Raw genomic sequence first — 27,024 nt, forward strand, 5'->3', positions numbered from 1 at the left:
GGTGACATCTATCTTTGCATCCCTGCAGATGGCTATCTATAGATACACAGGTGTATCCAGGTGGCTTCCCTTCTTCCAGCTCCCAGGTCCTGCCCCAGGCCACTGTCCTGAAGTGGCCTCCCCCACCCTGACTTCTCCCCCTCTCTTGCCTTCCAGAGGCCCTGGTATCATTTGATAAGGGCCTGGGGAGAGGAGCATCCCACATGCAACACCTCCCTCTCCGTGGGAGACCAGTGGGCTTTCACGTACTCCAAGGAATCTCCGAAGGGAGAGGAGATGGAAAGGGGCAAGAACAAAAGGGTCGAGAGGAGAAATCTGGCCAGAGGAGTATGGGCCAGCAGAGGAAATGCCAAGATAGGGATGCCAATAGGGAGGAAAGCCGCTCACCCCTCTAGAGGGGGGACCCTCTCCCTCCCACCCCAAGACAGCAGAACTAAACGGGAACGGGTCGAGGCAGAGAAGACTAGCACACTGTAGCAGACAATCCATATATACTTGTTAACTAAGGCAGGAGGGTATCATGGGAAGAACCCCGGCCTGAGAAAAGGAGACCAGGTTTTAGGCGTAGTTATGTGAACTTGAAAAAGTCACTTTCTCTTTGGTCCTCAGTTTTCTTACCCATGAAGTCCAGAGGTGGGACAAAAGCAGAGTGGCCAATGGAGCTGCCTGGAGCTCTGTATTTGGAAGGACTGAGTGGTGGGAAGACTCTGTTATCCATTAGCAATGTCTGCCTTGGGCACAGGAAGGTTCAGACACTCTTGCCTTTGAACGGTCTAGGGATCATCTCTAACTTCCTTCCATTCCAACGTTCCATGAGCTGAGGACACATATTTCAGGAAGCGTGGGGAACTATGGACACCTTGAGAAGCCTCCAGGAAAACTTGAGACCTTGATGGCTCGTGAAAGCTTTTTGTCTCTCTAGTTCCTTCCCCAGGGACTTCAGAACACCAAGCCTAGTGAAGGACCCCCTCTAATGGAATGTCAGAACCAATATGGTGTGTTCTGTTGTCACTTTCAACCTGCTGTGTTCCATCGGGCTCTCCAAGTCCAAGCGTGATATGTATCCCCATCAGCATTACCCTCCCAATGCGCAAATACAGGAAGCTGGAACATCCCTACAGCGGGAGCTCCCACACAGCGTGATGTGTTCGAATCAGATGGTGGACTCACAGAAGACCACCCTCCTTTATAAATAAGAAGGCACGTTCCAACAGTACGGTGTGGTGTAGCAGACCACCTCTCACCCACAGAAGGAGCTGCCCCAGCTGAGGAGCGAGCGGCCTGGCCTCTGGCTGGGGGCACCCACGGACATCACCAGAGGTCCCCAGCCGGACTGCAGTAAGGGACGGAGGTGAAGGTTGTCCACCGTGGTGGCCCTAACAGAGGTTCCTGGCTCCATAGCCACCGGACTGCTGGCCACATCCTACAAGTGTGTCTCCTTCTCCCCAGCTATGAATCCCTCCTTTGCTGGGGAAGGCCCGCCGTCCTGGCTGGTACCACCATCTGGATACAGGCGTTGTTTGGGCTGTGGCAGGCTGGGGTCAGGGGTGGTGAGCTGTCGTAGGCGCTGTGGAGATAAGAGGGGACAGATGGGCGCTACTGGTAAGGCACAGATGTTTCATCCTTTTTGTGTCCCTGGGGCCCAGCCCAGAGCCAGGAACATAGGGGCCATTGGTAGAATCTGAGTGAGCATGGGAATAAATATTTTGAGAAGAGAGAAGAGACAGTAGCGTGGTGACTAGGACCAGAAACTGGCCAGGTTCCAGTCCTGGCTCTTACTAACTACCTGTGCAATTGCCGGCAACCCATTTAACCCCTCTGTGCCCTATCTGTAAAACAAAGATATTAATAGTACACAGCTCAAAGTAAGTTGACCAATAAGTGCCTATTTTTGTTCTTACTATTACTACTATAATGTGACCAATAGGTCCCTATTATATGAGTAGTAGTACTACTATTATTTGGTACCATCTCCTTCCCCCTCCTTCTTGCCTTGAATGCAGATGTGATGACTGGAGTCATGACAGCCTTCTTGTGACCATGGGGTGGTGAGCAGGATGACAAAGACATGCTCAGACAGAAGTGCAGAAATATAGGAAGATTTTGAGCAGCTGAACCAAAGTCAGCTCTTTTGAGCAGCTGAACCAAAGTCAACAGGATCCATCTCTGGTCTTCTCGATATAAAAAGAAAATATGCGCACTTGCTTATTACAGGTTGGGTTTTCTGTTACTTATAGGCCAGATCGATTTCTACAAGTGTAATGTCTTTGTGGGACATGCTCTATCCCCTTCTAGGAAGGCATGTCTTAAATTCTATTTAAAGGATTTTATTTATTTATTTGAGAGATAGAAATCACAAGTAGGCAGAGAGGCAGGCAGAGAGAGAGGAGGAAGCAGGCTCCCTGCTGAGCAGGGAGCCCGATATGGGGCTCGATCCCAGGACCCTGATATCATGACCTGAGGTGAAGGCAGAGGCTTTAACCTACTGAGCCACCCAGGCGCCCCTCTTAAATTCTAAACAGGGAGCCTTTGCACTGGTTCCACGGGCAGAATTAAGAGAAGAAAAGAAACCAGAAGCCTGTGTATGAAATGAACCATGGTAACTGGTTATTAGTTTCCTGGGAGCAAGGGATTTGTGCTCTCTAAATCTCTGCCTGGGCACCTCTTTAAGTTCTTGCTGTGACTCAGTTTCCTCCTTAAGCCTCTGACAGTTTACTCTTGCTCAGCCTGCCCACATGATCTGCTGGAGGTCAGATTCTGAATGTCCAGAACCCGAGGACACTTGAACGTTTCTGGCAGTGAAGCCATGGGACTGGTCTTCAAAGATTCCATGAGAACAAAGGACGGCCCCCCACTCAGAGCTGGGCTCCACCCATGGTGTCCTGCCTACACCCTCTCTCAGGAACCCCTTTCCATGTATCCCTTCCCCAGGTCCCTACCTTCTTGAAGGAGCCCTGGGTCTTCAGAAGGCTGATGATGACAAAGAGTGGGACGCAGACCATGGAGGAGAGAGCTAGGAACCAGCCGATGGAGTAGCCCCAGGGAGGGTACACGTAGATGTTGTTGTATTTGAGAGGGGTGTACTTGCTCAAGGAGAAGAGGAAGGTGGCCTGGAAGGAGGGAGAGGTGGACACAGATGAGACAGAGAGTCCTTGAAATCCTCTCTTCACCCACGTCAATGTCCAGGGACAGAGGACGAGTTAATGCACTGTGGTACATACGGAGGTAGACTAGTAAAAGCCATCACAAGCTGTGGGCTAAGGCATGGCTCCCCCGAGGACTGAGACAGGAGGAGCTCTGAGGAAGGGAGAGGAGGTGGAGGAGCCCTAAATCGGCAGACAGAAAGAGACAACTAAAACTGGCAAGTTGGGCAGTGGATGGGTGCAGAGAAAAAGGAATGGGACAGACACTGGAATGAGGCAGGATAACTGAAAGGAAGTGCAGGAGAACCGACCCAGAAGGGGCGAATGGACCAGCTTCCCTGGGTAACTGGATAGGCAGGGAAGAAGCCCCAGAACTTGGGTGTTCTGTTCCTCGTCCCCGAGTCCTCTAGAGGCAGGAAGGTAGCTGGGTGGGCACATACCAGGCAAAGTCCAGGGGTCAGAAAGAGCCAGGAGACCTTCACCAAGGGCCATGGCCGGTAGCCAATCATGTCCTCAACGTTGTCGTAGAAACGGTCTGCTCCTGCCCAGGGCAGTGGGAGAAGAGTGTGAGAATGGGAGGAGGGAGACAGCTTGTAGGTATTGGGGGAGGATTCACTTGGCTTTGCCCTCTTCCCCCCACCCTGTCAGGGGAAACTGGGCCAGGGCACGTGAATGAGCATGGTCGCTGGCATCACAGCCACAAGGCAGGGAGTGAGGAGGGAGAAGGGGCTGCCACCAAAAACCCGGGACCCTCGAGAGAGCTACCCAACCTCCCAGTGCGATGCTTTATCCCCTTGTCTAGCAGTGAAGAGCCTAAATCCTAAACCCAGAGGACAGCGTAGGCCTAAAATGGCACCATTGCTACGTCCATGCTCGTTTATCTATGCCGCAGAGACGAATTCAGTTTCAAGTCAAAACAGCAAAACGGCGAGGGTCCCAGTATGCCTGCGTAGCACGCCAAACTCACACGGGGCCAGAAAGCCACTGGGGAGGGAACAACAGTCTAGATTCTAGACGCTGGAGGAACCACTCCGTGTTCTCAAGAAAGCCCGGCAAGAGGCTTGATCTGGGTTTGTGGAAACACTGTCTGGTTTTATGTACTGTCCTTCTGTTTCCACGTTTGCTCCAGATCTAGGCCCAGCCAGTCCTCCAAGAAGGAGAGAGCCACCGATTGGGAAAGATCCTGGGATGGTCCCCCCCAAGCCCTTCCTCAGCAAAGCAACAGCTCCCCACTCATCACCTGGGGGCATGAAATGTCCCATTAGGGAGTCATTGCTTTGACTTCCAAATTTCTCCCCCGGATACCAGCTACTGCTGGAGAGGCATAAACTGTTATAGTTCCTCAGCATTTTAGAACTCACTGTGATGAAGTTTATCAGAGTTCCAAGAAGCAGTAGAGGGAAATCAGAAAGACATCATATGTTTGAAATGAGAAGGTAGGAGACAGGTCCCAGGAGAGGAAAGACATTAGATAGGAAGGCTCAAGGTAGCAAAATAAAAAACCTTCCTACTCGCAGCTTTCCTCCTTGGGCCTGCTACATGGACCCAGGTCCCCCTCTCTGCCCCGAGCTTTGTTACATCGGCAGCGTGTCCCCCCTGAGGGTCCTGGGATATGATGATGCCTCTTCTGCATACTAGCTGTGTGGGCTTAGGCAAGAGAACTACCTCTCTGAGCCTTGCCTCCCTCTGCAAAGGGCTGCTGTGTGGGCTGTGAGATAATGGATGCCACAGTCAGCATTTTCTTGGGATTTGAGAGTGCATTGACTCAATGCATAAAGGTTCCCCCCTCCACTGTCATCAGACAGAACATTCTAGCATTCAGCATCACTGGCTACATACCCCAGCCTGGTGGGGGGGGGGTGGTGGAAGTCAACAGAAGGCAGAATTGACTCCAGTCTAAGAAAGGAATATGTAACAGCCATAAGGAGAAAAGCTTCCTCAAAAACACGGGAATGAGTTTCCTGTTTGGGGAAGTATTCAAGCAAAGTCTGGGTGATAACCCAGAAAGGGAATGTGGGGATGTGCGGAGGCTCCGACGAAGCAGCCCTAAAGCTAGGATTCCCACTGGTGAAGGGCCTCCAGCAGCTTCTGTATCAAGAAAACTGTTCCCCATTGTTTCTAATTCCTCTCACCATTGCGGGAAATCAGTTTTGTCTTTACGCCAGCTCTGTCTGCCATAATGACAAATGCCTGGGCTCCCAGGGATGGATGAACTTCCCAGGGCAGCAATAAAAGACCTATAGAAACCAGAGGGCTGGCACATCCTGTCTCTCCTGGGCAAATCATGCCCTTCTTGGGGGAGGGGGCTGGAGGCTCCCCCATGCACTCCTCTCTCCACTTACCGTACACCCAGCTGATGCAGATCACTTCAAACACTGCCAGGAAGAGCAGACATATACCACTGGATGCGTAATAATCAAACAGCTGGAAGATATACATCCCGCCCTGCAGAGAATCCGGGGAGCTTGGTAAGGCCTTGGCAGGGTGGGCAGAGGACCCGCTCCACAGCGAAAGCACAACCACCCATCTGGGCACCCATCCTGCCCAAGCCCGTTCCTTGCAACTAACTAAAGGGAGTTTTCCTTTCCTGTCCTTGTCTTCAGGCCCCTCATGTAATATCAGGACCACAATCTCTGACACTTTGGAAGTGTGGGACATACACTTTGTATCTACCCAGCATCTTCTCTTGTAGAAGCTGCCACCACCTCACTCTGAGGGTGCTCCTCTCCTTGCTACAGGCCTGAAGCGGAGCTAGGGCTGGACACTTACTATGTTCTTAGGAAAGGTCCCTCTCTCTCCTCGGGGGTTGGGTGGGTGGCAGAAGGTAAGCCTGAAGCTCTGCCAGTGCTCTTTAATATTGGGAGGGAAATCTGGCTAAGAATGGCATTCCTGACAATGTCCTTAGAGCAGCTGGATCCAACTATACCTGAAACCAATAACCTCTAGACTTTTCAGTTTCCTGGCCCCCAAAAACTCTCTTTTCTGCTCAAACTGGCTAGCATTTGGTTTCTGTCACAGGACACCAAAAGAGCTCTCTCTACATCTTCACTGTGATGAGGGCAGAGCCTGTATCAGCACCCCCAAGTAGCTGATAAGGAAGGTGTGACCCCTGGTTCCCTCACCCTGGAGCCCATCTTGCAGGCCACACACTCCCCCACACACTCACCTCCGTAACCAGGAAGAGCCCTATCAGGTAGCACACAACTGCAATAGCCAGGATGAGGAGCTCTCGCCGCCCACTCTTCCGAAGCTGACTGGGGAACATGTCCACGGAGGCTGTCACCAGGCACTCCACACAGACAAACTGTGGGCAGGAGGGGAGTTGGCATTCACCCATGCTGATGCACAGGAGCACAGGAGGGGGTTCAAGGGCAGAAGTGGGGGTGCCAGTCCTGCCCTGGGACAACCAAGGGTCCCAGCATGGGGGCTGGAGCAGGAGACATGTTCTGTCCCCAAGGCTGGGGAGTGGGGCTGGGCTGCTTGAGCTGGATAGCCGGAAGGAGGCTGGAGGGCCATTTGGGAGGGGGGGTGTCCATGCATGGGGAAGGGTCAGGCCTAGGGGGAGAAGGTAGATGGCCCCCTCCCAGAATAGGTTGGTCTTGAGGCCCAGGGTCCTCCAACCAACTGCAAAGATAAGCCCTGGAAAGTGGAGGGGGATCTGGAAGATATGGTCAGGAGGAGAAGAGATTGGGGAAAGGTAATGCCCAGAAGCACAGAAGCTGGCAAGTGGGTCACCAGGGCAGGGAGGGGTGCGGTGGGGTGGGCGGGGTGACGAACCTGGCTGTCCAGCCCTAGGAAGATGAGCATGATGAAGAAAAGGCAGGACCACAGCTGGGATAAGGGCATCATTGTCACAGCCTTGGGGAAGGCGATGAAGGCCAGACCAGGACCTGCCAGGCACAAAGAGGTCAGTAGAGCTCCCTCTGGGCTCTCACTACCCGAAGGGAGGATCCTTCTCCCAAGGCCTTGTGTGAGTGCACATGAGAGAAATAGAGAGAGAGAAAGAGAGAGCGTGCGCACACACACACACGCACACACACACACGCACACACACACACACACACACGCAAGGGGCGAGTGAGTGTGTGTGTGTGTGTGTGTGTGTGTGTTTCAAGAGTAGTTTCTTCCATTACTCTGCTCTTCTGCTTCTGAGGAGGATCTGGCTTGACTGTGGGTCTGCCCACGCCCCCTCAGTCTGCGCTCCCCGATCTACCCATGGTTAAGAAGGCCCTCCTCTGCGCCAAGTGGGGATCCCAGAGGCTAAACATGTTCCCTCCCATCAGCCAGCTGCTGGGACCCCTACCTGGGACCCTGGAGGATGGATCTGTGTCCTCCCCTCAGGGCCCAGGCAGCAAAGTGGTACTTACCGGACTCGGCCACTTCGGAGATGGGCACCCCCTGCTCTTGCGCCATGAAGCCCAGGATGGAGAAGACCACGAAGCCAGCCACGAAGCTGGTGGTGCTGTTGAGGAAGCAGAGGGCGATGCAGTCCCTGTGGGGCAGGGCGGGAAGGCGAGGAAGAAATGCCACCGGGAGGAGAGAGCCAAAGACAGTAGAGAGAGCAGAGTGGGGAGGAAAAGGGGGAGCAAAGATTTGCATGGGGGCGGTATGGAAGAGAGAATGGGGGAGGGACCAAGGTCAAGGATCATGGAAGGTGAGAAAGGAAGCAGGAGGGAGAAAAGGAGGAAGGAAGAAATTCAGTCTGGGAACTTAAGCTGTGATTCCCTGGCCACGCTCCAGGAAGGCCAGCCCCCCATCAACCTGGGGTCCCCGGCACCCCACTCCTCCCCCTTCACTCACCTATAACAATTATTGTGGTATTTGTTGTAGCTGCCCAGGGCGGTCAGGCACCCCTGGCAGATGGCAAAGGAGAAGAAGATCTGGGTGCCTGCATCCATCCACACCTATGTGAGACCCCAAGAAAGTGGTAGGGGGTGGGGGGCACCGGGTCTTGGCCCCTCAGACCTCGCTGGCCCCCTGGGTGTGCCCTTGGGGTTGCTCACTCGTCACTGTCCACTCACATGTCACTTCACAGGCAGGGCTGTTTAAATGTGGCACCCCTGGGTGCCCCACACACTAGGATTTCTTGAGTGGAGGGGCTGGGCCCAGAGAAGGCAGGGCAGAACTGAGAGCACCGGGCTCATTCCACAGCACTGAGTGCCTCGGGCAGCCAACACAAGGGGCCAAGAACCACTTCATTAGAATATAAGGGAAAAACCCAGGACTCCTTGGGGAAGGGGCGGGGTGGGGGGGGTGGAGTGCAAAGAATGTGCTCAGACAAATCCTATAGGAGGAATCGAAATGCACAGTAAATTTGTGGGGAAGGGGAGGGGGGAATTAAATTAAAACAACAAAATGATACTATTTTGATCTCTCAAATTAGATCAAAGTTTAAAGCAAATTATTATGGAATTTCTCATGGGCCCTGGAGGAAAAAAGGGTGTCCTCCAATACTGGTGGAGAAAGTCTCCATTTCTCTAAAGCCAGTACGTTTCAAGAAACTTAAATGCACATGCTCTTGGACTTAGTGATTCCAGAGACTGTCAGGAAATAATCAGAGATGTGGTCCAAGATTTAAACACAAGGTGTCCATTGCAGCTGTATATGTGCTCATTTAAAAAAAAAAAAAAATGCCTGGACGCCTGGGTGGCTCAGTGGGTTAGGCCTCTGCCTTTGGCTCACGTCATGGTCTCAGAGTCCTGGGATCGAGCCAGGGATCCCTCTGCTCAGCAGGGAGCCTGCTTCCTTTCTCTCTCTGCCTGCCTCTCTGCCTACTCTCTGTCTGTCAAATAAATAAATAAAATCTTTAAAAAAAATGCCTGACCTACCTGTTCAAGAACAGGAGCAGATTGATGACACCTGCCCCATGTGTGAGCGCTCAGAGGACACGGAGCCTGGTCTGTCATGCACACTGCCTGCTCCGTTCTTAGAGCACTGCCTGGCCCTTGATGGGTCCTCAGTACATTCTGGGTGAATGAGTGACTGAATGGGTGATAGATGGAGGACACAGTATAGGCACGTGTTTAAAATGACACTTACAAATGAATTTAATAACATGGAAAATGCTTACAATATAATTTAAATGACAAAAGATATATTTCTACAAAATTATCTCAACTATGTTAAAACACACACACACACAACTAGAAAAAGACTTGGAAGGAAATCTAAAATGCTCATAGAGAAACAGCTAAGTGGTGGGATTTCAAGAGATCTTTATCTAATTGTTCTCCAGTGGGGATAGGTTGCCTTTATTTTTTTTTTAATTTTTTTAAAGATTTTATTTATTTATTTGATAGAGGGAGAGCATAAGCAGGGGGAGCAGCACAGGCAGAGGGAGAAGTAGGCTCCCCACTAAGCAGGGAGCCTGATGCAGGACTCAATCCCAGAACCCTGAGATCATGACCTGAGCCAAAGGCAGACTGAGTTCCTGATATACTGCCTTTAAACCAAAAGAAAAGCAACCAGAGATTTTCAAAAGTACGGCTGTGGTTTGGGGCGGGAGACAGCAGGGAAAGGTCCCCAGCACAGCTCCTACCTGGGGGTCCTTGAGGCGAAGTAAATCGGGCTTCAAGTAATAAATGATGCCCTCAGTGGCTCCAGGAAGGGTGACGCCACGGATCAAAAGGATAATCAGCATCAGGTAGGGAAACGTAGCCGTGAAATAAACAACCTGCAGGGAAGCATCCCCAGGTCACTCCTGCTGAGGACACAGACGCCAGGAGGTGCCAGGGAACCTCCGGCTGTCCTCCTGTCACCCCTCCTCAGGCAGCAAGAGTGGCACCCAGCTCAGCGTCAGACACCTCCTTAGAGATGCCGAGAGGAGTGAGCACCTGTAACTCGCCACAGTTTCCTTACAATTTCTAGCAGGTCTTGGGCTGCAAGGCAGGTGGGGTGTGAGATGCACACCAGCAGGGCAAGGACAGAAGAAGGGCAGGGAGAGGCACAAGCTCCCAGCCACAACATTTCAAAGACTATTTTAAAATCCGGAATCTGGTCTCCCGGAATCCCTCATCCTGGCTGTTCTCCTTATGCCCCCTGGTGAGGGTAAGTCTCGGAGACAGAGGGGGAGCAGATCCTCACAGTGACCTGTGACAAAATTTACACTGTGCTTTTCCAGGCTTAAGGTTGGGGGAGCAGCAGTGGCCTGAGTTCTGGGATATGGAAACACTCCAAGGGGTCCGCTCTGCCCCTGACCAAGCTCAGCTCCTTGTTGGAGGTGATGGCGATATCTGTGTTATTATCACCGTCACTAGTTTTATTATTATTACAACAGCCTTGGGGAAGGGGCTGCCCCCAGAACAGGCTAATCAGTGCAATCAGTATCCTGTCTATTCCTGGCTTTTTTAAAAAGCATGAAGCATCAACCTCAGATTTCCTGGGTTGGAAATAATGGCTCTAATTTGAACTCTTTACACACACAATAAGCCACTGTTATCCATTCTTGGCTTAAACCCCTTTGATGACTGGAAACTCACCATCTCAAAGACAGTTCTGTTTGCTGGTTCATATCACATACTACCAAAAGCAAGTCATAAAAGTGTACGATGCTAATTGTGTCATGTACACACATAATTAATACAGATGGACACAGACATACACATAAAGGAAACCAGAAGGCAATACAACAAAACATTAAGGGGGACTCGTAGATCCAAACGGCCGCCATGCTGGCTGGTACAGTGACTAAAGGGACCTCTAGGTTTCTTATTTCGATCTGTACGTTACTTACGTATGGATCGTTTATAATCATATTGAAAGAGAAAGTCTTTCCTTGTACTGAGTTAAACTCTTCCTACCATTTCCCCTGTTCTCAGCTTGCCTCTCCCTTACACTACTCTTTCTTTCAGTTCTCCAGGGGGACTCTGTGAGTGTCCCCAGGGTTTCTGGGGGCCGGAGAGAGCTTACCAGGGGCCAGAACACCTCACCTTGCCCGTGGTCTTGACCCCCTTCCAGATGCAGAAGTAGCAGATGACCCAGGCGAGCAGGAGGCACAGGGCCAGCTCCCAGCGCAGGGCCCCCAGGTCATGGATGCCTAAGGTGATGCCCAAAACACGTCTCCTGAGGATGGAAAAAGAATAACCAGGTGGCAGGCGAAAGGGGACAACTTGGTTTGTCTTCAAGTCTCTTGATTCTTAGCGCTGACCCCACAGATCTCATGTTCCAGGCTTCCCCTCCCCATCCCGCTGCAGCCCCCCACCCATGGCCATGCCATGTTCCCACCTGTGGTCTGTATGCCCCTGCTGTTAGAAGACCAAATCACGTAATCCCATAGGTATCTTTGTCTTTCTAACCATCCAGCTTTCTCTGTTGTACAGAGAGAGATAGAGAAAGAGAGAGAGAGTGAGGGTGGTAAGTAAGGCATGGATGAGCAGGTGGAGAGTAGATACTTACACGGGCAGGTTGAGATACAAGTGCACGGGTATCAAACAGGGGGGCTGACTGTGTTTTAGCACCTGAAGAGCCCAGGGAGCAGTGGAAACGTGTGCACGTAAGTGTTGGTGGATGTGTGAACTTTGGGTGACATGGGGACACACAAGTGTGCGGGTGCAGGCAGACACGTGCGAGTGTTGGTAAATACGTAAGGGTACAGGCGGACCTTTGCGGGCATGAAGCTGGACACGTGTGGACGTGAGCAGATGGACAGGCGTAGTCACATGGGAGGGCAGAGGTGCGAGTACGGGGTCTCTCCATCTCTGCGGTACCAATACGCTCACCTTGGCCCATTTCGAGCTACCCACATGACATCCCTGAACACGGAGATGGGGAGTGATGGGCACCACCTGCTCTTGCAAGCCGAGACAGACCACTGGCCATGCACCAGGGGACACGTGTCGGTAGGAATGAAGGTGTAGGTAGATCCTTGGGGTGGGGGGGGTGGCTTGGTGCAAGGCAACAAGACGACACGGGTAAACATGTGGGTCTGGGCGGACAAGGGTGGACTCAGGGTCATTGGGAGTGTGTCAGTGGATGAGTCTGGGTAGATGTGAGTGTGCCCCCAGGTCCCAGGGATGTGCATGTGGGGGAGGTGGGTAAGCGCTGGAGAGTGTGCGCAGAAAGGCTTAAACTCTCCCTCCAAGTCCCAGGTCTCAGACATCCACATCTCCCGCTTGGGGCCCCTGGCACATGGCATCCAAACCCAGCACCTACTCCCAGAATTCCATGACAGGCGAGGTGAAGTTCTCAGAGGGCGTGGCTGTGTGGGCTCCCGAGCGGTTCAGGAAGTCCATGCAGTGCTCTGTTGGGGACAAGGGGGGCTGGGCATCTGCTTGGGACCAGATGGGGAGAGATGCCCTGACACTCTGGTCCCCTCCTACCCTCTGACCTTACAGCCTGGCAGTCCCCATCATTCCCAATCCCAAGAGCTTTCTTCAGAGCCCCCATTTCCTAGGAGTTGACCACCGAGGCAGTTCATGGGACCAGCTCCCCTCCCCATGTGCCTCACACAGCTCTTGTTCCAGGGAATCTGGCTACGCTCTGGCCGTCCCGCCAACCAACCTCTGACACAGACCTCAGATCCCTCCTCCGCCCCCATGACCGGCCCACTGTCTCTCCACTCAACACACAAAGGCACTGTGTCCTGCACCTGCTCTTCCCCCCAGACGGGCTGCTGTTCCCATGGTGGGTTCCTTCTCACGCTTCAGCCCTCAGCCATCAACTCTCCTCCTGCTGTTGTGGGGTTTCTGCTGCTTCTTTCACCCAGTGCAATTTATAATTATTTGATTAATTGGTCTGTTTCTCCCATGAGACCATAGGTTCGGGGAGGGCTGGGGCCGCGTGGCTTTTGCTCGCCCTTGGGCGTCTAGTACAACAATCTGGGAGAGGCCCCAGCCTAGCGGCCGAAACGATGGATACCTGTGTTCCAGCTATTGGTACAGGTTGTCCAGGGCAGCTCAGAGGTGAAGGAGCTGAACAGGTAAAAGAGGGCCCAGGCGAGGATAACGATGTAGTAGATGTTCAGATAGGACTCGATGACCACAGATGCCAGACCGATGCCTGTGGGGGGGTGGGGGGAGAGGGGAATGGGGGAGCAACAAGAAGAATCCAAGAGATCGAGTTAGTCCAGCAGAGCCGCACGGAAGCCTCCTGCAGTGGCTGGCCGGGGATTGGGTGCTACCGGGAGAGACTCACCACATCTGTTTATCGGCCCGAGAAGCCACAGACAGCACATTTTTCTAAGAAACCCAGGCTGCAGAACACCACGGTTTGCATTCTTCCAGCTTTGCAATACATGTTTGAACGTGTATCTTCTTTTTTATTTTTTTTCTCATTATGCATAATTCACTTAACTTACATCTTTTTTTTTTTTTTTTTTTTTTTTTTTAATGAGATAAACTCTGGAAGGATTGCCATCCAAAATCTCCCTGTGGTTCTCTGGGTGATAAGATTTCAGTTCACTTTTTTAAAGTTTTTTTTTTCCCCTTTTGTCCATCTGCATTCTCTAGTTTTTCTACGACAGTCACGCAAGACTTGTAAAATGAAAAGGAGCAGGAAGAACAAAGGAGTTATCTTTTGCTCAAGGTAACAGCAAAGACCAAAAGAAACGGGCAAAGAAACAAAAAAGGAGAAGTGGTCACCATGGAGAACCGGGAGCCTGAGTGGGTCTCAAAACGCCAGCTCACAGGGGAGCGAGGGGCAAGAGTGTCCCCAGAGGCGCGACCTGTGCACCCAGGTCTGACACAGGAGAGCAGTCTGGAGCGGGCTGTGGGGCACCCCTCCTGCGCTCAAACCTATCAGGGCTGAGAAGGAGCAAGGGCAGGCACAGCGCGCCCCCCCCCACCCCCCTTCCAGCCCTGCCTGCTCCTGCAAACGTGGGATCTTTTCCACAGTCATTTTAAAAGTAACACGTCGCCAGGGTGGCCGTTAGTCCCGAGGTGTGAAAACGGGCAGAGGAGTGGGCGCCGTGCCCTGCCAGGGCCTGCCTGTTTGTCCTGCGTCCCAGTCTCCCCCGCCCCCCACCCCGGGCCCCAAGTCCTGGGGAGTTGGCTGGTGGCCCCGGGAAGCCGGTGCTCCAGAAGGATTTAATGAAGCAAAGCCCAGAGGCAGGTCGGAAAATCAATGCCGACTGTCCACAAAACCTGCCCTTGGCCTGGCCCCCTCGACTGGAGGCCCCCCATGTTTTCCTGCGTTTGGGTCTCTGCACAGCATGCGGGGGGGGGGGGGGCGCCCTAAAGCGAAGGCTGGGGCCTCGGGAGGGGCGGGGGCAGGGGCTGCTGATGGCGCGGAGGGTCCCCGGGGAGCCCCGCGGGCGGCCGTGCCGGCACACAGACACTCCCAAACAAGCGGCCACTGTGCGGCCACTGGTCTTCCCCGCCGGAACGCGCTGTGCTCCCACCTCCCAGTAAACACCGACCTGACCCAGGAGGAGGCAGCGCGCCAGGCCAGGGAGTGGGGAGCGGGGAGGGGGAGGGTTGCCCCATCTCTGAAGGGAGGGATGATCTGGGGGGGCGGGGGAGAAGGAAGCTTGTGCCTGTGTGTAAATTGAGGGGGAGGAAGGGTGAGCACAGGGTGTGTCCTCCCGTGTGGGGAGGGTGATCTGTGGGGTGGGTGCCGTTAGGCAGATGGGGGCAGATAGTAAGCAGCCTTGGACCCTCCCACCTACATAGGTGCACACACCTTGAATACACCTCTCCCTGAGACCCCAGTCCTCAGAGTCTGTCTCTTCTACTTGGAAAAGAGGGAAGGAGCAGCAATCCTTCCCTCCAACCCCCATCCAATGATTGGTTTTCTCACCCTATCTGCAGTGACCCCCTTGGAGAGTTAGTAGATACCTGCCAGAGATTCGTCCCTGGATCCTAGGGATAGAGCTCAGCTGTGTGGGACATTAGGCGACCCCTGGAGTCCAGAGCAGAATGCTGAGAAACTACTCTGGCTGAAGCCACAGCACTCCAGCAGGACCCAGCCCTCGTGAGTAGAAAGGTGTGCAGGCCAAGCTTTACCCTGCCCCAGCCCCTTACTGCTGCTTCTCCAGAGGTCCCATGGGTGCCCCAAGAGGAATCTGCTAGCCCCAGACTAGCCTGGTCCCTACAGCCAAACCCCCAGTCAGTGGTCAGTTTCCCAGCTTGCTCAGGAACCAGTAATTTTCCCCCATGCCCACCTCTGCCCAGCCCCCCATGCCTACCAAGCTGGGCAATAACCCCAGATAGCCCCGTCCCGGAGGCTCTCTCAGAGACTGATGTGAGGGAAAGAGTCCTCTCCTCATTTCACATAGGCCAGGAACACCTCAGAGACAAAGGTTGGGTTTCCCAATAGCCCCCAGGGGACTGGCCCTATCAACAAAAATTGGAGTGGGGGAAGGACACCCCAAGCTGCTCACATTAGCCAGCAAATCCAGAGAGAACAGGAGCTGTCCCTAACCGAATCCCTAACCTAACACAGGAAATAGCGTGAATTTTCAGCTCGGGGTGACCTGGGTTCAAATCCTCAGTGAATGATCTCATTTTCTCATCTACAAATAACTAAGCGAGTTATTACTAGAGGATCCGATGAGGAAATGCACGTAAAGTTCTTACTTGAGCCCCAGCATGTGGCCGGGCTCAGTAGTTGTTAGCCATCGTCATCGTCATCGTCACTATGGTTATGGGCCTCGGCGGCATATCTGCAGCCGTGCCGTATACACGGAAGAAGCTGAGGAAGATGAACCTTCACGATTCCTCACTCGCAAGGACCCCTTCCAGGCTCTGTATCTAGTTTTGCACTGGTGATTTTGTATTGTCTTTCTTGAGGAGTGCCTTCCTCCCCAGGATCTATAAGCTTTGGGCCCCCCAAAGTCTGATGAGGCTTCCTTGTGTCCCCCACAGTACACGAATAAGAAGGTGATGGCAGGGAAGGAAAGGGGAGGAGTGGCAGAGGGATGGACTCGTTTGGGGTCCCTGGTGGGAGGGCAAAGGGGAACACTCACCCTGGAGAAGGGGGCAGATCTTTCTCCAGGCTGTCACACTGCCTTGGCTGGTGTACTGGCCCAGCGCCACCTCCAGGAAGAACACCGGGATGCCACAGGTGAAGAAGAAGATGAAGTAGGGGATGAAGAAGGCTCCTGTGGAAGAAGGGGGGCAGGGGCTGAGTCCTCGACCCACCTGGGAGACCAGCGTCCCACTACTCGGCATCTGTAATCTCCCTCCCTACCCTCCCAGGGGTCCGTGTCGGCTTCCTCCTGTCTATGAACAGAGACGGGCAGAAATTTTCCAGTCTGAACCCCACCCGGGATAGGAAAGACCTTTGAAGAAAAAGGAGTGAACATTTAGGTGGAAATCCTGATAGATGCACAATTTATTTTCTCAGTGTGCTTCACAAACTTAGCCCATTTACTATTTTTGGAACCGAAACATGTGTTCTGTATAATTTGATATGCCTGTTAAATTATCAAGTGTGTTACATTTTAGGGAAAAACAAACAAAGACACCTCAGAAAAATTATTTTTCCTCTAGTAATTTTCAGATTTTTTTTCCCCCTCCACCAGGCCCGGATCTGAACTGGGCCGATTCTCAGGCACGGGGGTTTCAACAGTCATGTGATTAGGTGCTGACCCACGGGAGGCCCGGCCAAAAAAGCATCCAGCAAAGTAGTGAATTTGGAGATGACCCTAAGCCACCAATGCCCACTTCAGTCTCTAAGACATATACGTCACCTCAGAAGTGTACCCAGGGGTGAATGGATTATTGTTTTCTGCACCAAAATAAGCCTTAGCACTTATGGAGTGCTTACTGTGTGTGAGGCATTCTTCTAAACGCTCCACCAACTTCCGAATCCTCACAGAACCACCTCCCATGGGGCAGATACCATTGTTATCCCCATTTTACAGAGGAAGAAACTGAGGCACCAAGCCAGTTGGTCTGATCCTGAGTCTGTGCTCTTACCCAAGTCATCCACCTTCCTTTGTAGGAAAAATAGAAAGTACAAAGGGGGAAAAAGGAAAAAAACATTGTATAGCCTTCCAATATTCTTATAAAGACACACACACACACACACACACACACACACACACACATTTCTCTTTTTTTGGCAAAAATGAGTACCTGCTATACATTTCTTGATAACCACTTAAAAACATATCATGAACCTATTATACCAATAAATGTAGACGGCATCCTTTCAATGGCCGTGTTATATTCCAACATAAGCATCTGTCCTAGCTCATCTCATCCGTACCTCCACTGACCTCTGGTTGTTTCACTGCAAACTCCACTGCGATCTGCGGTCCACATCCTTGTGCATTTAGCTAACTGGCTCCTTCGTATAAATTTCCAGCAGACGAATTGGTAAGTCAGAGGGAATGTACTTTTTTTTTTCTTTATTTGGTGGTAAAATACATAGAACATAAATTTTACTTTTTAACCATTTTTAAGTGTAGGTTCAGTGGCACTAAGTACATTCACATTGTTATCCAATCACCACCACCATTGGTTTCCAGAACCTTCTCAATCAGAACCAGCCCAATCCGAAGCTCCGTAGCCATTAAACACTACATCCCTATTTCCCGCGTCTCCCCCGGCCCCTGGTAACCACTGTTCTACACCTTCTCTATTGTTTTTCTAGATATTCCATATAAGAGGAATCATACAGTACTTATGTTTTTATGTTTTTGTCTGGCTTATTTCACTTAGCTTCATGTCCTCAAGGTTTCTCCATGCCTTTCCGTGTTTTGAGGCTAAATAGTATTCCCTCGTGTGTATATACCACATTTTGTTTATCCCTGTGTCCACTGATGGACGTTTGGGTTGCTCCTACCCTTGGGGCTTGAACACTTTTTAAAAGTCTTTGACGTGCATTTCCAAATGGCCCTCCCAGCCTCTCCTACCCATCGGCACCGCCAGCAGCAGTATGAGAGTGAAGGAGAAGGATCTGTGAGTCTTCTGGGCCCTCTAGAGTCACGGCAGCCAGTAATTCTCCAAGTCCTGAAGTCCTTTGTAACCCCAGCTTTGCCTGGAGCAACACCCCTGACTCCAGGTTACGTGGCTTAGTGGGTTACAGGGGTGAGGCCGAGGGGCAGTGTGTGGGGCTCTCCCGCAGGGCGCTTTACCGGAAGTCTGTGGCAGTATGTGACTCATGGGCCCCTTCCTGCTGGCTGTGTGGAGGGCCTTCCCTCTCCAGAAGTCCTACCCTTGGCTATGTAGACTTCTGCCCCCACTGAAACTGGGGAGAGCTCAGGAGGTCTGGAGCTGGGCCATCCTCAGGCCGAGTCGGCCCAGGCCTGGGCCATAGCAGGCAGTGGGAGGGAGTTGGTCCTGGAGCGCCTACAGGCATCCATTCTTGGCTTTCTCCCTGGGTTTCCAACACACTATCACTGCAAACATCCTCCTCTCCAATGAACGTCTGAGAATCCTCACTCGGGGAGGCTGACCTGGCCCACAGTTCTCTTGGCATCTGCCCAGGCTCTGGGCCCGAGCAGCGGGTGAGGCCACCAGGGATCTGTGAGGACCGAATGACTTTGGACGTGTTTAAAGTCTCCCTCCCTTTGCTCTAAGGTATGCCTTATTATCTCTGCCAAGCACTCACTCCTGAACCACTAACAGTTTGGAAACTCAGAAGTCATAAAATTCTCTTTTGGTGATGATCTAGTTTGGTGACACCCTGTTTTTTTGGTAACCAAAGACATGATTACACCAATAACACTATTTTTTTCATCCCTCTTGAAAGATTTTTCTCTATAGAACCGTTGGTTAACTAATTACCAATTCATTATGAACTGATTAATAGATCAACAAAAACTATATTTAACAGCTTTAAAAAAATTTTTTTTTTTTTTTTAAAACTGCCCCCTGCGGTTCCTCATTTGGAAGCTTGACTACCCTATGTTCTCCTACAAACAGACCCGGAGAGCTGGTCTGGAGGTTCTAGAAGGGGAACGTTGCTACTCCTATACCCTTGACAGAAGAACAGCCCTCTTCTCTTGGGTAAGGTTGTCCTCTTCAGACCGAGCAGGCAGCTTCGGGAGGCATGCATGTGGAGTGGTGAGGGACAAGGGGACACCCGCCTGGCCGGCCAGGTCAGCCAAATCAACCCTGGCAACCAATGAGGTGAAAGATGTCGCAGCCAGATCGCCCTCACATCCTAACTGCTAACTAAGGATTTATGGTCAGCTCGAGAGAAACCCTGTTATCACAGTGAATTCATAAAATTCTAGCCTAAAGCAAGAAGTTGACACTTGGGTTGGTCGGTGAAGTCGTGTTCCCACGTAGATCCACCATTACATTGTCTGAAATAAGGAAAACTACATGCCTACTTTCCTGGACCCCCAAAGACCAGTGACCTCAGATTGGGACCCCAGACCTTGCTCAGCCCCTCATGTGCGGGGAAATAAGGGAGACAGGAGAGAGGGGTGGCGAGGTGTCCTCCCTGGGCACTTAGGTTGGGACAGAGCTGACTCGAGAATACAGACTCCGCCCAGCAGCTGCATTCTGGCACCGCCTCTTCACGGACCACCCAGGCTCACCCCGGTGTCCCTGCTCACTGTCCTATGCGCTTGTCTCCCCAAGCCACCCCATGGCCAGGACCAAGGTCACAGCCAAGGGCAGCCACCAGGCGGGACACCTGTGGGTACCTGAACCCGAAAACCTGTCCCCTGGGCCCTCCTTCTCCCTCTTTTTCAGATGGCAGGGCGAGTGATGGGCGAGCCAGTGAGCCAGGCAGCCAGGGTGCACAGCTCCCAACAACTTCTACGATCTTGGGCAAATCACAAAACATCCCAAGGAGCCTCTGTGTACTCTGTGAAATGAGGGCTCAGCCTCGATCATCTTTAGCTAGAACACGAATGCCTTGCATGTCCGTGAAATTGGCCTGGGACAAAGAAACAAGTCACCACCCTTACCACTTCTCCCCGTCTCCCCTAATCTCTGGCCAGCATTCACCCCCACTCTGCAGCCTTGCACCATAGCCCTCACCTGCCAAGAAACCCCATTCCTATTTCTTTGGAGCCATTAGTTCAAGCACTTGGTAATAATAACTAAAGGGTTTGAAATACAGAACAAGGTACCTGGTAGATGCTCAGTAAATACCTGTCAAAGTGAGTATGAGGGGCTTAGTTGGTAAGCATCTGACTCTTGACTTCCGCTCAAGTCACGATCCCCTGGTCGTGGGACTGAGCCCCATGTCAGGCTCTGCACTCAGCAGGGAATCTGCTTGAGATTCTCTCTCTCCCTCTCAGCCCCTGCCCCCCTCTCCAAAATAATCTTTTTTAAAAAATTAAATATGAATAGTGTTTAGAAGGACTTTCTAAACAATGATTATCTTTCAGTAGGAATGTTTCTTCTTTTTACCTTTCAGGAAAGTTTCCGGTTTCCCAATAAATGTGTACAGTTTCCACAAGAAAGAATAAAGGTATTTTCAAAAAGCGATGATGAATCTGTCCAGTCACAAATAAATTCATACAAGTGCATACTTCCATTTGTATGAAAATGCCAAATAGGTAAACCCATGGTCACAGAAAGTAGATCAGTGGTTGCCAAGGGCTGGCAGCGAGAGGGAATAGAGAGTGACTGCTAATGCCTTCGGGCCTTCCTTCTGGAATGAAGAAAATGTTCTAAAATCAATTGTGGTGATGGTTGCATAATTCTATGAATATGTGAAAAACCTTTAATTGTACCCATAAAAAGATTGAGCTGGCCCCTTCCCACCATACCCCTGCTCATGTTTACTATCAATGCTGAAAAATAATAAAATTATGTTTCTTTAATTAAAAAAAATCAGAGACAAGATCGTGTTTCTGTGCTCAAATTCTTCAACAGTCCTATCTCTCTCAGAGCAGAGCCTCCAGGTTGTAAGCCCTGTTACCTCTCTGATCTCTCCTCCTACTCTCCTCCGCATCGGGCACTGCCCTCCTCACTGTTCTGCAAACAGGTCAGGTGCACTTTCACTGCAGGACCTTTGCCTTTGCTTTCCCCTCCTTTTGGAATGGTCTTCACCTGATCTCCATCCCCAAGACTCGCTCCTTTACCGCCTTCAAGTCACATCCTCAACGCAAGCTTTCCTGGGCACCTTACTTCACCTTTCAAACCCTTCCCCCCTCGTCCCCCACCGCCAGCGACCCAGCATTCTCCAACCCCCGTCCCTGCTTGGCTTCTCACCATTCCTCTCCTCGCCATTCAACATATCATGCATTTTACTTCTTTGGTTGTAGTTTGGACCCTGATCTAGAATATAACACACAGAATGTGTTCTGGACTGGATCTAGAACAGCACCTGGCACAGGGCAGGGCCACAGTAATACTGGCTAAATGAATGGCTCCTATCAGCAACCGACATTGTACACCATCATGAAGGACGATTATTATCCTGTCTTGTTACATACTCAGATTCCTCAGTCCTGCCCACGACCTCCGTGACCCTTCACTGTGGCCCTGGGAGGCAGCATCCCTCCTTCACGGCAGAGGACCCCCCGAGGCGTAGCCAGAGCTCAGACCGGGCCCTCCGACTACATCTAGCCTCCTTCCGTTTCATCACACTGCCAGGCAGGAGGCACCCAGGTCGGCCCTGCCTGGTGGTCAAGGCACAGCTCTCCCCACCACGCCTACCTCAAAATGAACTCACCACCTCCATTTTTGTAGCAGAGATAGGGAAACCTCCAGACATTCCCCAGCCCAATGATCTCCCCGGCCACTGACAGCACAAACTCCATCTTGTTGGTCCATTGGCCCCGATCCTTCACCTGGTCCTTGCCTTCCTGGTTCAACATCTCTCCCTCCTCGGGGAGCCAGGAGACCACAGCAGGCCCGTCCTCGGGGACCGTCACTTTTCTGTCCATGGCGACGCGATGGACCGGGAGGCCGCAGAGCAGGACGGTGAGACAGGTACTGCCAGGTGGGGGGAGAAGGGGTGAGCTGTACCAACCCGATGCGTGCCCTCCACCCCTGCTTTCTCCCTCCTAGGCTTTCGTTATTGTCGGAACACGAGAGTCACATTTCCCTTTGTTGGAGTATGGTTTAATATCGTCGGGGTGTTGTTTTTCTTCCCAAACGCGCAATGACATTTACACCAAAAGTTACACTTTGCTCTCATGACTCGGAGAGCAAATAAGGAGCTGATCTTAGTTTGCCCATTCTGCAGAGGGGGAAATCCAGGCCTTGGCAGATGAAGGGACTTGCCGATGACCACATAGGAGTAGAACGGGAGGAAAAGGCTTGAGGTCTTTTATTCCGAGTCCCCTTCTGATATTAACAGCCAGCCACCATCCCTGCTTGCCCGTCTGCCCAGCTGTCCAGAGAGTGGCACCTGCCCAGCCTCCAGCCTCCAGGCCAGAAGGGATCAAAGCCTGCCAGGGGTGACAGGAGGTCAAAGGGCATTTGTGGCCCAGCTGACTGCATGGTCTTCCCCTAGCCGGTTGTGTGTTCATCCCTATGCCAGGGAATCGATCAGCTCCGGGTAAACATGGGAGCCAGCTAGCTCTGGGCGTCTGATTGGGAGGGAAAGAGAAGGTGGGGTCTTTAAACAAGGCCAGAGGAGACCTGGGATTGGTGCCAGGACCAAGCACAGGCCTTCGAGGGAAACCTGGTTCTTCTCTCCCTGTTGTACCTCTATCCTGAGAACAAGCAAGGGGCTCTGGCGGTCCATCCCAGAGCAATTCTCACTGGGGTGGGTGGTCTCCTCAAGGGAGACCCAGACGTGGCTAAGCATGACAGTAGGTTACTGCCCTTCCTGAGTCCCTGCTCTCCTAAAGAGCCCAGAGCTCCCTGGACTGCCAGAAAAATGATGTGGCCTCCCTCCGTTTTACTCTGCCCCTATCACTGTCCATTTGTCAACCTCCAGGAGACAAATTGCAGCACCGTGGTATTGTACTGGAGTCCTTGTTTGCCTTCCCCTCCCCCACACACAGCCACCCTGAGGCCACCTCCGCCTCGGCTCCCAGGGAGCTGCCAGGAGGAGGGGTCCGGGCTCCAGAGGGAAATACCCACGCAGCGCCCCTCACCTGCGGGGGGCGCTGGGGGAATCAAAGTGACCCGAAGCTAGCAAGTGCTCCTCCAAGGCTCTAGGGAAACACAAGGGATTCTTTTTACTAAAAGAAGTGTCTGTGTTTATTTGTTGGTCCTTTTAACCCAGGCAACAGCCCAAGCCCAAGTCAGTTAGAAGGGCGTGGCAGGAGCCATTTGAGGTTATGGAAATTTTTGAAGGTGACTTGGAGGGTACGGGTTATCCCAGGAATGGGAAAGCCTGTCAGGGTTAGATTCTGGCATTGGGACCCACTCACAGGTTTCCACTGTAAGTCCAGCCCAGGAAGAAAGATGAAGAGAGAGGCACCTACTGGAAATCAGAGGTCTCCAGCCTCCCATGTAAGGGAGGAGGAGGGAAGGAAGGGAGGGAAGAAGGCTTCCAGGTTCAGAGGAGACCGTCAGACCCTGGGGGCTGGGGGAGGCTTTGAGAACCAGAGTGTCAGGTTGGAAGAATGAAGCAGTTTGGCCCCAGGGAAAAGAGTTGGTGCTACCTGAACCAATGGTAGACATTAGACGTTGCTACAGAATTAGGGCTTAGGCACCCTGAGGAGTGGCCCCAGAATCATTATCAGAAAGATGAATGGATGAATGAATAATTAATGAATAATAAATTAAATAAACATCAACGGGAAAAAGCAACTGACGGGAAACCCAAGGTCTAGTCCATTCCTAGCCAATAATAACATTAATAAAAGTTTAACATTTGACTAATCCTTGTGCCCAAAACCTACACTTCTTCATATACATTATTAAATTTCATCCTCATTAAAATCTTTGAGTAGATATTACTACAAATTCCATTTTATCAATGAGGAAATGAAGCTCAGAGAGATGAAGGGACAGGATTCGACACCCTGAAGATGTTCAGTAAAACGACTTTTGAATGATCTGAAGGAACTTACCAATACAATAAGTGATGGAGCCGGGTCTCTAACTTGCTGTGTGACCTTAGGCAACTCACACGTCCTCTCTGGGCTCTAAGTCTCCCTGGAAGAGGGAATGAGCCATTCAACACAGGTGCTGGGAGGGTAGGGGATAAAAATAAGCCTTTCCTTGCCAAGCCATAGTGTAGCTTAGCTCAGGGTGAGCTCAAGCACAAAAGTCTCCAAGGGGGAGGTCAGGGGACAAACCTTCCTGTTCTCAGACCAGAAGCACCACATGAGGGCCAAGCTGTCTGCAACAGTGGAAGGAGGGGAGACCTGGTGGGGATAAGGAGTGAGCCAAGGGAAGACCAGAGCGAGTGCAGAGCGGGGAAGCAGATCTCAGAGCCCAGTTTGGGCGCAGGGTTTGGGTTGTGTCAGGATGGGGAGACCAGAAGAGAACACATTGATGAGGTGATACTGATGGAAATTTTTTTTAAGGGTTACTGGAAAGATCATAATTTATGGGTTAGAGTGAAAAACCGGAATGGCAGAATGAAAGCATGAGCATGTGGAAAGGGAAGCTGGCCCTGAGCCATGGCAACTCAAGGCGAAACTGTGTAGCAAGTGGGATTCAAGTTAGACTCAGGGAAGAAAAGTCAAGGCAGAGGTTAGACATAAACACAAGGTCAGAGCTCTCTTGTGGGGGTTACTTTTAAAAGCCAAAATGACAGCCTGCCCCCCCCAACCCTTCTCACCCCGTCCGCACTGTGCCCTTCTGCCCCTAGCCCACTTGCGAGGAATAAACAAGTGCTATCCACAGTCAAGGTGACTTCCAGAGATCTCCCCCGTCCCAGCCCTGCCCCCTCTCTAGCCCCTAGAACCCGCTTCCCACCTCTGCTAAGCTGGAGCAGGGTGCGGTGGGGACAGGCATTGGAGCTCACCACACGTCAGTGCCCTCCAGAAGCAGAGACACCTACACCCACACTGGGCTCAGTGCTGCCCACGAAGGAAATCTTCAGGAGGCTAGCAAGTCCAAAATTAACCGTTTTCAGGAGCTGCGCATGGGTCAAGGTCTAGGAGTAGGAGGTCCGGTCAGGGTCTAGCGGAGGACCGGACAGGTGGAGAAATGCTGCTCACCACCATGCCGCCGGGATCCCAGCTTGGCCCCATCACCCTTCTAGGCCAGCACAGGAACAGCCCAGCCCCAGACACGCTGTGGGGTGGCGGCATGGGATGCCCCAGCCCCTGCTTCGGCCCACACCCACATACCAGTTCCCATTTCTGTACACACACTGGTGCCATTCCCGTCACGTCCCTTTGCACACACATACCTGTGTGCATGGCACCAAAACCTGACTCCGGCTAGTCCTTCACACCCTGTGGGCTGCCTGGTTCAGCCTGTGGCCGTCTGCCCCTCCCCAGGGCTCCCTTGTTGCCCTCCTCTGGCACAAGAGTGCCCACGCCTCCCCATAGCTTCAGCTGGGACAGCTTCCTCCTTCTGGGAGACTTGCTTGCCCTGCTCGACCCGTGGGGGAGGGCGGGAACCCCTCATCCACATGGCTAATTGCGGGTCACGGGTCTTCGGGATTGCCCAAGGTTTGTCCCCTCTGCTCTTCCTTCCTTCCCTCTCTGAGCCAGGTGATCATCCCTCTTTCCCCCACTCCCTGGGGCCAGCCCCACACCTCTGGACTTCCCCAGGCTTGTCCCAGAACAATGTAGAAGCTGAGGGTGGCTTGGGAGAGCTGGGGTGATGCCTCTGGTCCTAAGGTTCCCCAACATCACACTTGCCTTCTGCCCCAGTCTCTTATACAACAGACACACAATCCTACAAAATCTCGCCTCCCAAGATTCACCCCCTCCAGCTCCTCTGAGGCACCTCTAACGGACTGCGAAGACAGCCTGTCCTCCACTTCCTGCTCACCTCAGTCCCGATCTTGGCTCCCGTGGTCAGCTCAGCTCCATGCCTCCGGTCCCTGGCACAGTCCCGGGGACGTCACTTACAAGAATGCCCACACAGCCGGGACTTGAGACGGGAGCCAGCTTCCACCTTTGCTCCTTCTCCTGTTCCTCTCAGCTCAGAATCCCATTTGAGTTGTCGCCTGGGACTCCCAGACAGAAAGCGGCTGCGTGTGTGCGCGCGCGCGCGTGTGTGCGTGTGTGTGCTCACACACGCCAGTGTGTTGGGAAGTGAAGGGACAGAGAAACACCACAAGCAACAGGAGGGACTGAAGCCAAAAGTGTGTGCACCAGGATTACAACATCCAACCTCAGGAAGCCAAGTCCTCTGTCCCCAGTCCACCACCCCCAGCTCCCTCCCTCTGTGGGCGCCCCCCCCCCCAGCCGTCCCAGTGCACGCTGTCCCAAGACGACCCCTCCAGACAGCTCAGACTCCCATCTGACCACATCTCGCTCCTTTTGTCCCTCCCGCCTTCCCCTCCTCACCTTGCCCCTCCAGTGCCGGCTCCTTCCGAGGGAGGAGATGAGGGTGTGTGAGGCAGGGTGCAGGCTTCTCTCACCAGGGCGGTAGGATGGGAGCCACCAACCCCCAGGCTGGAAACTGAGAACCTCAGGAGGGGAGTTGGCCTCACTGACGAGGGCTCAGGAGGAGGGTGAATCACGCGCTGGAGTTTTCCACCAAGTACCTGCCCTCTGTGGTTTCAAGGCAAGGCTCTGGACCTTCGCAACCACTACCCTTTGCCTTGGGATTTTCCTAGAGAAAGTGCCCAGAGCATACCTCAAGAAGCCTAATCTAGAAAGGACACAGGTCTACAGTCAGACAAGACCCAAGTTTGAACCCCTCCTCTGTTCTGCTGGTCGGGTCAGCTAGACAACGGTCGAACCCGAGTTTTCCCATCTGTAAAAGGGACAAAACAAGACCGACTTAACTTTTCACAATTAAAGACAATATGGTCAATTGCTTGGGAGATTGTGGGGGGCTTCAGTGGGAGAGGTCAGTGGTGTCTGTTGTGTGTCCTCTGGAAGCGGTAGCAGGGTTGGTGTGGCGTCTGGTCCCCGGCAGCAACGATAAAGCTCTGGTGACCTCTCAGCACTAAAGCCCCTAACTGGGACTTGTCCAATCACCCGGCCGCCATCAGT

At 52.4% G+C, this 27,024-nt stretch overlaps 1 protein-coding gene across 7 annotated transcripts; it reads right to left on the reverse strand.

Annotated features, from left to right (window-relative positions):
* Window positions 1–474: 474 nt before the first annotated feature.
* Window positions 475–26,926, reverse strand: SLC6A12 (solute carrier family 6 member 12). 7 transcript variants are annotated; one of them, XM_046013044.1, is made up of 17 exons: window positions 26,371–26,926; window positions 25,850–26,027; window positions 23,968–24,052; window positions 21,669–21,931; window positions 16,045–16,179; window positions 12,999–13,139; window positions 12,294–12,381; window positions 11,072–11,204; window positions 9,682–9,816; window positions 7,944–8,047; window positions 7,511–7,635; window positions 6,921–7,033; window positions 6,310–6,447; window positions 5,486–5,588; window positions 3,584–3,684; window positions 2,940–3,110; window positions 475–1,567 (listed from the first exon to the last, which is right to left on the reverse strand). In XM_046013044.1, the coding sequence occupies exons 4-17, from the start codon at window positions 21,880–21,882 to the stop codon at window positions 1,424–1,426; spliced, it is 1,845 nt and encodes a 614-aa protein (XP_045869000.1). In that variant the 5' UTR covers window positions 21,883–21,931; window positions 23,968–24,052; window positions 25,850–26,027; window positions 26,371–26,926; the 3' UTR covers window positions 475–1,423. The 7 variants fall into 7 exon arrangements, with proteins under 7 accessions (XP_045869000.1, XP_045868999.1, XP_045869001.1 ...); XM_046013043.1 differs by lacking the exon at window positions 26,371–26,926 and having other exon boundaries at window positions 25,850–26,130; XM_046013045.1 differs by lacking the exons at window positions 25,850–26,027; window positions 26,371–26,926 and adding an exon at window positions 24,870–25,094.
* Window positions 26,927–27,024: the final 98 nt, after the last annotated feature.

Source organism: Meles meles, chromosome 7 (assembly GCF_922984935.1).
Source record: "Meles meles chromosome 7, mMelMel3.1 paternal haplotype, whole genome shotgun sequence".
Classification (NCBI taxonomy): Eukaryota; Metazoa; Chordata; class Mammalia; order Carnivora; family Mustelidae; genus Meles; species Meles meles.